Raw genomic sequence first — 14997 nt, 5'->3', positions numbered from 1 at the left:
TGGTTTTGCTTCGTTATCTGTACATGTGGCCCAAGCAGGGTGATGGTGGTCCAGTATTAATGTACTGAAGTGTTAGTGGAAAGCCTTCCACTGTATCAAGTGGATTTTGAATCAGACCTGAGCAACAATATGAGATTCCTCATGAAAAAAAGAATAGTTTAGGGATTAAACTGAGACTGAATTTTTAGGGCTTACAGCCTGTGAAGTGAGAGAGGGAGGGAGGGGTTCAAACAGTGAGGTATAAATTAAAGCACGTACTCAGCTTTTGCTGGAAAATAGGTGGCAAATCCCAGTGATTCTCTCCACATACAGTGTGCAGCATTCAGCTGTTCTGGCACTCAGGCTAATGGAGGTCTCCTGCCTTTTCTTTCATGTCCCATTGATTCATCTCAGTAAACCCACATGCTGTGAGATTGTTTTTTGGGGTCTGTTTGAGGGGCCAGTGTTTCATTAAACTGATAATTGCAGATTCGGCAGTTGTGCAGGTTTCCACAACAGCAAACAGAGGCAGAAGTGCTCTGAATGTGCTTTGTTTTGGATGCTGAGCTTTTTGTGACTGAGGCTTTTCACTGGAAGGGAGTATGAATGGTCACATATGAAGTATTTGAAAACAATCCTTGTCAGCTGTTGATTAAAAGTGTTGTGGTTTGGTATATAGATACATTTGCTATAACAGGCTAGGAAAATCCCGGATTTCCAGCTGATATAAATCATCAAGACTTCATCACCATCAGATCAGTGGATTGTCAGTGAAATACGGTCTTTAGAACACAACCTCACCCAACTTTTCCTCCTCTACCTTTCCACTCAAAACTCTGTCCCCCATCCCAGCAATCTCTGGCAATTTCCACATGGAAGCTTTTGCTCAGCACGCTGCGGTTTAGAGCTTATCCACAGAAGGTGTTTTCCCCATAGCTGACATGGGAGTGGTGGCAGAAAATGAGACTTCATATAGTTTGGTACATACTCATAGTATTTAGTACAGTCAGTATTTAAAATGTCTTTAGGGTCTCAGTATTGCTGATCTAAAAATCCTTCATCTGAGTAGGCTTATTAAAATCAATAGAGCTCTTCTTCTCACACTTAACCTCGACTATTTGTCCAGTCCTTCTTAAAACAGGGGGAATCTGTGTCTCCAAGTCAAGGGATGAAGGCTGTTGGAGATGACATTGGTGTGAAATTACTGTCTAGATGCTATGGATGTTTGCTCTGAGACCCTTTACTTACTACAGGCAAAATTAATCTAGGAAAAGCATAACTGTTACCAGTATAATATGCTGCCTTTATGTTTTAATACGTTATTAAAAGGTCATTCAGTGGAGCTTTACTGGAGCTTTGCCATTGTTTTACAGATACTGTGAACAAGGATACTGAACCCAAAGATCCATATCCCATTCCAAGAAAGATTATGGCTGAACCAGACTACATAGATGATGACAATCCTGAATTAATTAGACCTCAGAAATTAATTAATCCTGTGAAGTCATCCCGGAATCATCAAGATCTCCATAGAGAACTGCTCATGAATCAGAAAAGGTAAGAGTCTAAAAACCACTTGTGCCACCCTCCCGCCCCAAACACACAGCTTGAGTTTTAGTTTCATCAAAATGACATTCTACCCAAAACTCAGCAGCTGGTTCACATCTTGTAGATGAAAGGAGTCTGATTCTTAACCGTGGCATTTATTTGTGTTGGAATCTCAGTTGCTCTCCAAAAGCTTGTTTTAAAAGACTTCTCATTCTAGTTTTGTGAATACTCACAGAGGGTCAGTTTCAAGGGGAAGCCGTTCAGTTCTCCCCTGTCACATTTCAGACGGGCTACCTGGGCACTGGAATTTGTCTTGAACTCTTAATTTAGCAAAATGTTGTCAAGTACTTTATCAGTTACCAACAGGATGATAAAATCTGTGGGTTTTTCACCATTCCCAGTTTATGGGGCCACTTTTAAATCAAAGAAATCCTGTATTTCAGATGAATCTGTTCTCTCCTTACATGCTCTTTCTTGCAGCATGGTATGACAGTCTGATGCCTGCTCCACTGCTGCACAAGTGTTTCTTTGTGTGTTATGCAAATGCTACTTCTTTCATTCTGGGATGGGATGCACAGCTGTTGCTCTGTATATTGCTTTTAGAGATATAAATAACTGGAACTTGATTTCATCAACTTCAGAGAGAAAGGCACTTGGCCCAGAGATAGCTGAAGTTCTCTTATTAAATCTCTTCAACAATGTAAGACTCATTTAGAAAATGCAGAAAGAAAACAGCCACCAGGCCACACAGTGGAGGAAAAGCCACCAAGCTTATTGCTGCTCCTCCATTTAAACAAACAGAAACTCACTGTGATGTAAACCAGTGATTTGGTGCATAGAAGCCACCCAAAATGGACTTTCCAAACGCAAGGGCGTGGGAATCCACTAAACAGAAGGGAAATAACAGTATTTCAGAGTGCATTTGAGAATCAAGTTGCTGGTTGAGACCAGGACCTTGAGAAGGGAGAGGAGGAAGCTATTGCTTTGGCTAGTCCAGCACAACTGGATTTATCTATTTGGCAGGAAGAGTCACATTATAAAATTCCTCTCTGGCAGGGTAGGATTTTGAGGGGAGAAGGTGTATTTCTACTTGTAATAGTAAAATCCTCACAAAAGCTAGGCTTAGATACTTAACTCCAAATGTATTGTATAGACAATGCAGCCTTTCTTCAGTGATGGAGTAGAAATGTTCTACAGAATACCAACTGAATTGGAAGAAACTGGCCTAAATAGGTGTTTGTCCTATTTTTCATTAATGAGATTTAACATCAAAGTCAGTTCCTAGCACCAGGAAGTTTATAGTCATTGAAAGAAAGATAGTCAAAGTTTCCCAACTTATGATCTATTTCTAAAGGATGTGGAGGCTGCAATAAATTAAGGCTATTTCTTTTTTCCTTCTAAGTTTATGAAAGCATAAAGCTCTTTTAAATAGTTATGGAGCTCTTTTCTTGTGGGGAGAATATCCTATTACGCAGACGAGTTGTGCAGCCCTCAATACCCATCTTCTCTTATTGTGAGATTTTGATTAGCTGCAGCTGTTAATTTTAGATTCCTATTTATTGGCACAGAAATGAACTATATTGAGGGTTTCCACCAGCAGAAAAAAATTGGTGTTTTTGAGAAGAGGGTTAGTCTTTTTGTGCTTCATGCCACTGTACTGGCTCTGATATGAGGCTTTTTGGTAATGTAGGTATTAGGCTTGTGCTCTGCTTTGTTACTGCAATCTGTCATGTGTATGGAGGACTTTTAGTGCTTTTGTAGAAGTCTGCTTAACAAGCACCTTATTTTGTTGTGAAGACTCTGTAGGCACCAGCAGCTTTGCTTTTTGAGCAGTCAGCTCTAAACAGCCATTTCTGGATCTTAGAATCATAGAATCAGCCAGGTTGGAAAAGACCTTTAAGATCATCAAGTCCGACTTTTACCCCAGCACTGCCAAGTCCACCACTAACCCATGTCACTAAGGGCCTCGTCTACATGGTTTTGAACACTTTCAGAGACAGTGATTCCACCACTTCCCTGGGCAGCCTGTTCCAGTGCCTGACAACCCTTGCAGTGAAGGCGTCTTTCCTCATATCAAATCTAAACCACCCCTGGTGCAGCTTGAGGCTGTTTCCTCTGGTCCTATCACTTGTTACTTGGGAGAAGAGACCAGGCACCTCCTCGCTCCATCCTCCTTTCAGGTCGTTGTAGAGAGATATCTTAGAAGATACTAGCCAGTGCTGCTCTGATCATTCTCCTTGCCTACTGTGAGCAGTTGAACTGATACAGTTATTTACTTGCAGAAATGGTAGTTGTTTGGGGCAAACAAAGATCCAGGTAGTGGTGCCTCAAGGCACTGGTCACTTACCTTAAGCTGGTTTTACTTATTAGAAGTCAGCCTCATCTCTGCAGATTATTGACCCTGTCCCTTCCAGAGGTTTTAACACCCAACTTGTGTTCTAGCACGCTTTGCTTACTCTACATCAAAGCTTTAGGACTATTTCTTTAACCAGAACAATCACTAGGAGGTGTTACAAGACTCCCAGTTAATCCAGTAGCTGCCTGTTTGTTGCTTTTCCTTTTCACATATGATTGACATTACAGCTCTGACTACCAACCCCACTGACTGAGAGGTTGTATTTACTTCTGTGGGTCCCCTTTATTATAGCTACAGCACATGAAATCATTGTGCCTCTGCTTTGTTATGCTGCAACCTTGCTGAATAAAAGCAGGAACGAGTAATGTTACTTAGCAGCTTGCCTCTGGTTTGTGGCTGCCTTGAATTGTTAATTTCCAACATGGAAGTTTCCACTGATTCAGCTCTCAGTGATCCAGTAGTAGTAGTAATACAAAAATCACTCCAGCTTTTCTCTGCCTGACTTAAGTTTTATGTGTTAAATTGTAATTAAAATAGCATGAAACATTAAATATGAACACAATCTCACAGCTTCTGTTGCATTCAGGCCATGAGATTTATTATGAGAAAGAGGGAACAGCATTTGGTGTCGCTAAATATTTGATTTTGTTGTCAGGGTATGTACAGGGCTACGTGTGTTGCATAATATATGGAGTCATTCACAGATGTCACCATAAAATGGCATTTTAATGTAGTATTGGACATGCTGTCAGATACACATATTATGGAAGAATCGGGCAGCCACAGATGTGTAGCACGTAGGGAAGGGGAAAAGCAGCTTTCTGAAAGCTTATTGAGAAGCTCTTAAAGTTGAAATAAAAAATGGTTGATGTTAAACTTAATGCTGGATGTTCTTACATAATAGTCTTCACAGGGAAGGCAACAATAAAGAAGGCATATTTGGGATCTTTCTGCTCTGACTTAAGTGACGCTGATACCTGAATAACAGGGAGAGCTTTGAATCTTAACATAACAAACCTTGAAGACATGATAGCATAACAGACAGAAAAGAAATAGCTGAAGTCACAAAAATAAGTAGGGGTGAGTGTGCATCTCTGTGTGTGCCTGTATAAATAAAGTCATGCATCTTCCCAAAGAGTAAGCTTTCTCATTTTAGAGTAGTTGGCTCGGAAAGCAATTTGTTCTGAGCAGACTTGAAACATGCACTTGATGTAGTACCTACAGCCTTGTGAGAGGGAGAATCCTCCAGCCTTTGTCTGGTCTCCAAGGTGACTGCAACTTTTTTCTTCTGGATTTGTGTTGTCTTTAGGCTCTTTTGAGTGCAGCCTGGCAGCTTGCACTGGAAATAGCTTCACAAACAGGCATGGGTACAGCTCTCACACTTTCAAGCAAGGGCAGAATCCAGGGTTCCCAGAGCAGCGTGGTGAAATCCAGAGGGAGACCACTCTTTAGTGCTGTCCATGCAAACTTCTGTGGGCATAATACCCTGCATAGGACTGTCTGAACACCATGTCCCCAAGTTTTCAGCCAGCAAGAGAAGGCTTTTTATCCAAAATTTGTTTCTGGCTCTGCTGGTCTTGATTTGTGATGCGTTTTTTAATCTGTTCTTCTAAAATTGAGAGGGATAGAGGGAAGACTAAAGATTAAAGTCAAAATAATGAATTATACAGGAGAAACACTAGCATGCATGTTAAAGGGAAATACCCTCAGTAATAACATGGCTTAAATTCTAGTTTAAGGAATTTGCCTAGAAACCAGGTCTGTATGTTTTTTTTCCTTTTAAGTAATTATTAATATTCTAATATATCTAAATAGGCAACTACCTTACTTTATAAAACCTGCCTACACAATCCTATGTGAATTTCTGCTGATTAAACCTGATCTCTTTCTCCCCTGTTTCCCCACCACCACCACTCCTCCCATTGAATTTGCAGGGGTCTTGCACCTCAGAACAAACCAGAGCTACAGAAGGTGATGGAGAAAAGGAAACGAGATCAAGTTATTAAACAACAAAAAGAAGAGGAAGCACAAAAGAAGAAATCAGACCTGGAAATAGAGCTACTGAAACGGCAGCAGAAACTGGAGCAGGTAAGATGGGCAGTAAGACTACTTTTATTCATCTACATCTGAGCTACACACTTGAGGCTCTCTTTGCAGACAGGAAAGAAGCAGCAGCTGATTTCTGGCACATTTCCTCTGATCAAATGCAGATATCTTTTTAGGATGAGTCAAATCACACTTGGTGATTACCTATTTGTTGTTACTTACTATATAGGAACTCTATGGTGTCTGCCTTTGGTCAAATGAATCCTGCATCAGGCAACAGGAATGTGTGTGGAGCACTGACCTACCTTATTCAACCATTGAGACTGTGGTGAACTAGTCAACATTCACAGTCTGACGACACAACCCACTAAGAATGGCTGTTAGGCTGTAGTGCATCAAAACTGGTGGATACTTAGTGAATTAGATCAATTGGTTTTTTCTCCTGGGTTGCATAAGAAACTAGATGACTTTAAAAGATCTTTTGTAGCTTTAAAATGTGTGAGCCCATTGCTCTTTCTGAATGAAGGGGAAGATCCTCCAGCCCTGGGTAAGGAGATGATGTGGAAATGGAGTTCATTGTGGTGAAGGTTACTGCTAGGCACAGGGCCAGCCAAGTGTGTCTGTGCCTCTTAAGGCACTTCAAGTACCTGCAAAGAAATACCTCTACAGTGAACCAAACGCCTCATCAAAGAAGTCACTGTGCTGATGCAGTGTTTGGTTTTAAATAAATGAATGCTTTACAACAGTATCTCCTGGTTTTGTCGATGGAAATCAATTGATTGTGGGTTTTAAGTGTATCATCCTGTCACTTTCCCGTTCAGCTCTTAAGGGCCCAGCTTCAAATGGTTCAGTTTGTGGGAAGATTTGATTTGAAACTGAGCCATCCAAGGACATAGGTAGAGTAGAAAACTCTTTTAGCAGAGGAAAAGCCTGCCCATTGCAAACAATGTTGCGACTCTGTAAACATGATAGGAAGGGCATTAATTGACAACACTACTCATGGAGGAACGTTGTCGTGATTTATTGTAACAAGATATGTCCCTTCCCAGTGAGCCAGAGACAAAGGAGAGATTATTTAGGTGAGCTGTATGTGGTCCCCATTAATCAGGGAGACCTTGGTCTGCTAAAAAACAAAAGCCTCTTTGAGGAGCTTTTGTTAGTTTTCTGAAGGATTGTTGCTTCCTTTCTGCCAGCTTTCTGCCTTCACTGAGGATTGCTAAGCAATCCCTGTTCTGTGTGAAGTAAGCCCTGTTCTCTATGGGCACTGTACAGCATACTACAGTAATATTGCCCCAATAGTAGTTACTCACATTGTAATTTCAAGTGTCTGCATGGGCAGGAGCTCCAGTTGGGTTAAAAATGCCAGTGAATGGGCTCTCAAAAATGAACAACCAAGGGCCAAGGAGGATTTTTCTTTCTCATTATTGCTTTCTGTGATAGACAAAACAGACACAGCAAAGGAGGCTCACGTTCGATACAGAAATCCATACCTAGACACTCAGAAATAAATCCTGCAAGTGTGCTCAGTAGTAGCTCTTGGCATGTGTTCTCCCACAAGGCACATTCTTCCTTGTCCTGTTGCAAAAGCCAGAGATGGGAATTATTGTTGCTTCTTTAATGAAGATGTCCAGGAATTTCTCCAGAAATGCTTCCCCTTGGTTTTGTGCTCGGCTTGCAGAGTTTGTGGACATGTGGAATGAGCTAGAGCCAAGGATTTAAAAAGAGCTATCATTTAGGAGAGAAGATACTCCTAAAGAAATGCAACTTTATCTTTTGCATGAGAGGAAGAAAGGACGCAGTTTAAAGCGTTCTGCGTGGCCAGTTATTGAAACCTTTAGGTTTTTTGTCTTGTATTTCAATGATCTGTTTTATATACTTCTGTTTTTCCCATGTGATTCACTTTTAAGCTGGAACTGGAGCAACAGAAGATGCAGGAAGAGCAGGAAAACGCACCTGAATTTGTCAAAGTCAAGGGCAACTTGAGGAGGACGGTCCAGGAAGCAACAGAAGCACCAGACTCCTAGAGCCAGCGCCTGCTAAGACTTCCAGCTTTCCTGCAGAGAGAGGCTTTTGCAAGTTGTCTCAGTTTTGCCCCTCGAGAGGAAAATAACAGCATCCAGCTGACACCTCCTGAAGATGAGATTTGTAATTCCTGGGACGTGTGGATTAAAAAGACAGCACCGTAAACAGATCGACTTGCCAAATGCAGTCCTGAGATCAATGGACAAGGAGCCCGTTTGTCAGTTCAGTGTCATGGACCAGTCTGATGTGCTTACTCAGAGATTTCAACCAGGGATACTAGAGAAACTCCTTTAGTGTTGCACTGCTTTATCTCTTGTGATCCTAGTTTAGTGGAGATACACAGATCATATTTTGCTTTAAAACAGAACAAAAATCCTCCTGTGATATCTTACAAAGCTTTGCTGTGCAGGTAGATTTTCTCCATCTAGACCTTGTATATCCTAGAAGAATTTGTGTTTATTGGAATTTCAATCAGATCTGGAGGGATATGAGGTATGTTGATTGCTGATGCCCATCCCCACTAGGATAGGCAGGTGTAGGCAAGATGAGAATGCTTAAAATTCACCAGCAGTGAGAAATTAAGCAGCCTTAAATCCCATTTCTCCCTGTTTGGCATATAGAATTTGGGCTATGAAAGAGCAGAAATCTGATGATCCTCTCACCAGGGAGAACCCAGAAGCTGATTTATCTCTATCTCCAAACTTACACTGCTGTGTACAGGCCTGTGCAGTGCTACCTGTGAATTTACCTCTCAATGCAAAATAACCTATCTTCTACTTGCTGTCGTGGCCTTTCTCCTCCAAGGACATGCTGATCTAAGGACAGTGTTAACGCATTACTTGGTAGTGTTTAAACTCATCTGCTGGAACTGCAATCAGGAGACTGATCTGTCATCAGTTCGTGCTCTTTGCTTGCAGGAACTTGGTGCGGTTTCTGCAACAGAGCGGTGTTTAAGCCAGACCAAACTGATAATTAGTATCTACTGAGATGGATTTATTTTTTTCCCTAAAGTGAGGCATAAAATGTAATTCATTTTACCCCAGCCTTTCTTTAGCCTCAAGAAAGAAGGGAAGCGTGTTACCACTGAGTCTTTGGGTCCAATTCTGTCACTTTCTGTCTTTCCACAAATTGCCCCTGTGACTTGCCATTAGATATTGCTCAGCTTGCACAGGGATGGAATAATCTGATCCTTCATGCTTATGACTACTAGTCATCCAGGAAAGCCTGGGATGAGGAGAGGGGAAGAGATTACTCATGTAGGATTATAGAATTGATTTCTTACCTGGTGTGAATGGGTACAGATATCTTATCTTCAGAATCTGAGGGGAGAAATCCTCATCTTCCTTGCTTGGCACAGTCCTAGCTCTCACTGAACCTGTGTTCATCCCTATCACCTGAGGATCTAATCCTAGTCTTTGCTTTAGGATGCTAAACAAAATAATTTCTACTTTGTAATTACATTCCATATAACTGTTTGAGAACACTTTCTGTTGATATCAAGAGTGGCATGTTTGTGTTGTAAAGGTGGTGGTGGAGGGTTTGTTGCTTTGTTTCCAGTTCCTTTTCCCTTTCCTGTAAGCACTGGATGGTTTAAATTCAATTTCAGCATAACACTTGGGACAAAATGCTCACAATTAGAAGTGTTTCCTAGATACAGACTTCCAGTTGTCAAGATCCAGGTGTTTTTTATGAGGACAGAATCAGATTGAGAGTAAATTGAATTGTGATAAGTGGATTGCCATTGATTTAGACTTGCAGCATGACTCACATCTAGAAGATTAAATCTGGTCTACCAGACTCTTCAGATTATGGACATACAACAGACAAAGGCCAAATGTAAGACTCTTCCATGTATTTTCTCTACAAAGGAACACCCTGAGTGCTGCAGGTTCTTCCCCTCTCTTTTTCCCTTCTTCTGGAAGGAGAAGTTCTTCCTTTCTGGCAGCACAAACACTTGCACTGATTGAGTTTGTTTCATGTTGTTGAGACAGCACTATACACAAGCCTTCCATGCCACGTTCGTGTGTTATCTATCTTAGGCGCTCCCAGCCTACCAGACTTCATGCCTCTTGCTTTCCACCCCACAATTAACCTTCTGCTCAGTATGGAATTGTCTAGAAGTTGGTGAGGAAACCCTCCTCTGGCTTGAGCAGACCATTTCCCCTTGGTGAACATGGCAACCCTACCATGCATGCACAGTGAAATGAAGTTGGCATAATCCCAGTGGCACCGGAGTCAACGGAGGACGAGGACCTCTCCTTGGCTTCAGGGAGTGTGTTGGGTGAGGCCCCTCAAGGCTGAAGGCATTCTGCTTTCTCTCCATGTTAGCTTGTGATTCAGGGTAGAGTTTCTCTTTCTGAAACACAGGAGGCCAGAAAACTCCCTTGTACATACAGCGTGCCGTAGGTTTTTGTTTTCAGTTGGAATTAATTCTCTGTGTGAACAGAACATCAACGTGTGTGTTAGAACATCTTTGAATCCTGCTGACCCTTTAGTCTAGAAATCCCGGCCACCTTCATGTCGATTTGACAGGCAAAAGCTTGTCTTTAAAGTCAGGATTGGGCTAGAACAGGCAACCCTCCCATGGGTGGTCAGCTAGTCACACCAGAAGTGTCCTGTGCAGCTGCTCAAGTAAGAAACTGCTTGTCAGTGAGCATAAGCAGCTCCTGATCTGCCCTTTAGCCATATGGGGTTTGAAGCAATCTGGCAAATACTTCAGTGATTTGAAAATGGCTTACTTACCACTTTGTACTTTTTTAAGACTCTTGCTTTTGATAGTATAGCAGTAAATTTTATAGCATTTTTTGTGGCTTTAACCTTCTGTTAATATCTGCACTTGTTTGAGTGTACATATATAAATATATATAAATATAAAAAGGGAGCCTTAATGGATTTGTTTTCATAATTTAATATTTTTTGTATTTGCTCTTGTATAATTGTTTTTAACTAAAGGTATGATGAGAATGAGGGTGGAATACTTAGAACCAAAGTTATGCTTAATAAAACCTACTACATGCTTGGCATACGTGGTGGTGTCTGTCCTGTCCTGCGGGAAGCAGAACCTCGGGCACTGTGCTGAGATACCCAGGTTATTTAAACTTCTGCAATGCAGGGGGAAGAAACAAGATCATGGTGGCTTTTGGCTCCTTAAAGCTGCATCCATGTGTGTGTACACAGAATTATTGGCAGATTAGTTGGCAGAAGCAGCTTGTTGTGTCTCTCAGTCTTATCTTTTGACTATTTTTGATGCAGAAAGCTGCTCAGCTAACACAAGGTGAGGCAGAGCATGAGGGAAAACTGACGGAATCAAATAACTGGAAATCATTCCCTATCCTGCTAACTTCATCAGAGTGCACAAAATTCCACCTTGGAATTGTTTGCATTGAAACAGCTCCATCCTAAAAGGATGAACCTGGTTGCGGGTTCAGTCCTGCAAAGGTCTCTTTAATTTGGCCAATGCTCAACCCTGGGGTTCTAGTAGGAAAAATCTGAGTAAGTAAAAGCAAGTGCACGTGCAAGTGATTTGGTGGGTTAGGGTCAGATTGCTCATTGCTAAGAGCAAAATTCGGTGTTGACAGCAGACAGAGAAAATGAGGATGGGGAGGGACAGAGCTGGGAGAGGTGCGGGATGTCTGCTCTCCACAGAGATCATCAGCTCTTACTGCTGAGCACTGGTCAGCCAGGGGCAGGTGGTGATGGAGGGATGCAGGTTGAGACGGAGTCAGGAGGAGGGGAAGAACAGCGAATTCAGAGCAGATGTCAGGAAATGCTTTTTCCTTCAGGAACTCCCAGCGTGTGGAATGGGTCCTGGCAGTGCTGCGGATGCAACGGCGCTGGACCCGCTCCAGGAGCTGTCAGACATGGAGGAGCTAAAAAGAACAGAGCTAATGAGGGGTGGGTTTCTGTGGCCTGCTGGAGACGCTGCCCTGCGCTCTCCTACCTCGAGCACATCCAAGTGTGTTTTGAATTATCCTTTGATATTTCACTCCAGCTCCAGAAAGCAAACAGTGAGGGCACGTGATCTGCTTTTGTAGCATGTCCAGTGGAAAAAGTGATCTTCCTTTTGTATCTTGCATTGAGCTAATGCATTTTGTCATGTGGCTTTGCAGGGGTTGGTCTGCTGGGGGCTTTGCTTGTGCTCCTGTGGCCATATGCAGATGGGTTGTGTCATGCTGTAGCTACGTGGGAAGTACTGTGAGGTCCTTTAGGTGCTGTTACAGGGTCCATGGATGGCATTCCTAATCTAAAATGGCTGACGGCACTTAAGAAAACAACTGAGCAAGATAGCTGGAGACTGAACAGCTTCAGTGGTGTGGTTGCCACACATCAAACTTGATGTCTTTAGGGTGAAGAATGGGAGCTGGATCCTTAAGACATGGCAATAGGAAGAACACAGACACTTAAGATCTGGAGGAGGTTCTACTTGAAATCTTCCATCTGTTTGAGTGAAGGTTTGTGGTGCCTTTGTAAATGTTAAAGATGACTCTTCTCGGTGGAGGTGGCAGAGACCAGAGCCAGAGGAAGTATTTGGGGATGGTAATAGGGCACAGACATCCTGACTCCCATTTCAGTGCTTTTCTTCAACAGCCCATCCTTTGGCATTGCTTTAGACCTAGGTAAAGGCTGCACTGAGTCTATCACTGACTGTGTTGCCTCTCTGAGGTTAGATGGGGATTGCTTCTATTTGTCTTTGGGTACCCAGGGGTCCATTTTGCTGTACCTCAGATAGGTGTGTTCGAGCTGATCTCCCTTTCATTATATCACTGCGGGGAAACCAGCCCTGTGGGGCACAGTTCCCTTCCTTTGCGAAGGAGCCTGCAATGCTTGTCTTGGAGGGAATGGGAGGTGAGTCTCCACAGTAGTGGTGAGGGAAGTAGGACATAAAGCACATGAGAGGGGGCTCCAAGAGCCAGAGTTACCCACTATAGCTCTAGTACTTAATTATCTGAGTAATCATTTTCGGAGTTAACTTCTATTATGTACCCAATCTTTCCGGTGGATGGCATGAGCAATTTAACACAGATTGAGGCTGGCACCGGGAAACTGCAGCCTGATTAGGTGGGAAGCAGAAACATGCTGCTTTCCCCCTCTTCAGCTGTTCGGGAACACATCTTTCATAATGCAATTGAAATGCCAAGTCTGCTTCTTTGTGCTCAGAAATTAAAGAGCACCCAGCAAGCCTAAGCTCTCAGCAGGGTTCATTGGAAACGGAATCACTTGGTATAGAAAGGCAAAGGGAGCTGGATCCTACCAGCATAGCAACCCAGCCCATCTGAAATGGGTTATGTCCAACAGGATATCTGCCTTTAAAACTCCTTTGGTAAATGAAGCCTGGAAGATTCTCCAATAAAAAGCTGATCAGGGATTTGCTTTCATCAGTAGCAGCAGGAAAAGAGAGAAACCCTTTAAACTGGTACCGTCAAACCTGGAAGGTCCTTCTTCACTGCAGTCCTGGGCCATGAGGAGGATGCAGTTTCAGACCTCATCTTCATCCAGCTTTATTTCTGTGCTAATCCTTAGGTGAATTCTCCCCTGTACAATTCCAAGGTGCAGAGCTCAGCAAAAAAGTGGCTTTTGGAAATTTGCTAAGCATTTTTGGCCTTATCCTTCACAAGGGCTGCTTTGTTAAGGAGACTTTCCTCTCATTTCTAACAGAAATTAAATACCAAGGAGTAAATTCTTTTCAAAGCACAGATCCTGAATTTTTCTATCATTTTCTTATCGCTTCTGGTTTGCAGCAAGAACTCTATTCCCTGTCTATTAGGAAATCAAACTGATTTGAACTACAGACTACAGATTGATTTGAACTACAGACTATAGACTGATTTGAACTAGAGACCACCCCCAGCTTTAAAAGGCTCCTCTGTGGACAGACCCACTTGATCCTGATGCTGAAGAGCAGGAATTGCTGTCTAGGGAGGCAAAAGGAGATGCTAACAAGGAGAAATAGACAGTGGGAAGGCAAGTCCCTGCCTGATGAAGATTTCTGCCTCGTACCCAAGGTTAGACAGCAAGTTGGAGGATGATGCTCAGGCTCCATGTTCTGTGTTCACATCCAGTGCACCGTGTGTCTTTCCTCCCCTCCCTCAAGCCTCATTGTGCTTTTGATTCTTTTCATCCCAAGCTCTTGCTGCCTATTCAGGTCTCCCTGCCCTTGGATTATTTCCCAGGGTTGGTTTGTAATGAAAAGCATTTAATTAGTGAGAAATCCTTGGGATGGATCTTTAAAATGGGTGTTTGAGGCTGACAGCAGTGAAGGGAAACCCAGCCTGAGCCCTCAGGTTGTGGGGAGTGGAAATGAGGAATACTGTGTATGCAGGGGGAAGGAGCAGGTAGGAATTAACATTCAGAGTGCATGTCTAGATAGCATAAACGAGCAACCTGTAGAGTTGTATCGAGGTTTTATCTCAGAGCCCCACTTAAAATAAGGGCCATGATGATAAAAGCCTGATGAGGACGAGGATGGGAGTTGCGTGATTAGCAAGAAGTCTAAATCTTATAGATGCAATCCCTGGGCAAAGCCAAATTGTCCGTCTTAAACGGATAAAAGCCTGTTCGACGATTTACCGTTATCCAGGTTATCCACCCCATTCCCGGGGCTTCCCGCGCGGAACCCGCACCCGCTGCTGCCATCTCCTGGGCAAAACGGGGCTGCTGGAGCAGCCGACCCTGCGGGGTGGCCCTGGGAAGGCTTCTTCAAAGCTTTCCTCCGAGAACACGACTTTTTCCGAGCCCTTGGCTCTGGCTGTGTTGGAAACCGGGGAAACGCTAGGTTATGTAGTGATTTTTGTTATGTCAATGTCATTAACAGTTCTGCCGCGCTGAGACGTCATCCCGAAGAGCCATGAGTGTCTTTCAGGGTCTCAGTAGCTCAGGAGGTGGATTCACAAAGGGGGTTTTGGTGGTTTAGTCTGGTTTGCCATAGAGGGTCCAGGCCGTTTTTCACTGGCACATCACTGCGGAGATCCAAGGCATCATCAGGATGTGTTGGAGGGGCGATAAGCCCACATGTACGAGGGTTGTGGCTGGGGGCGGCCGCTCCCCAC

General features: G+C 43.1%; 1 protein-coding gene across 1 annotated transcript; it reads left to right on the top strand.

The window, feature by feature from the left end:
• Positions 1 to 1346: 1346 nt before the first annotated feature.
• FAM107B (family with sequence similarity 107, member B) lies at positions 1347 to 8563 on the top strand. Its single transcript, XM_010023316.1, has 3 exons — positions 1347 to 1536; positions 5818 to 5971; positions 7837 to 8563. Exons 1-3 carry the CDS (start codon positions 1409 to 1411, stop codon positions 7951 to 7953), a joined length of 399 nt encoding a protein of 132 aa, XP_010021618.1. The 5' UTR covers positions 1347 to 1408; the 3' UTR covers positions 7954 to 8563.
• Positions 8564 to 14997: the final 6434 nt, after the last annotated feature.

Source organism: Nestor notabilis, unplaced genomic scaffold (genome assembly GCF_000696875.1).
Source record: "Nestor notabilis isolate BGI_N333 unplaced genomic scaffold, ASM69687v1 scaffold14670, whole genome shotgun sequence".
Taxonomy (NCBI): Eukaryota; Metazoa; Chordata; class Aves; order Psittaciformes; family Psittacidae; genus Nestor; species Nestor notabilis.
This window is presented reverse-complemented; position numbering and strand designations above follow the sequence as displayed.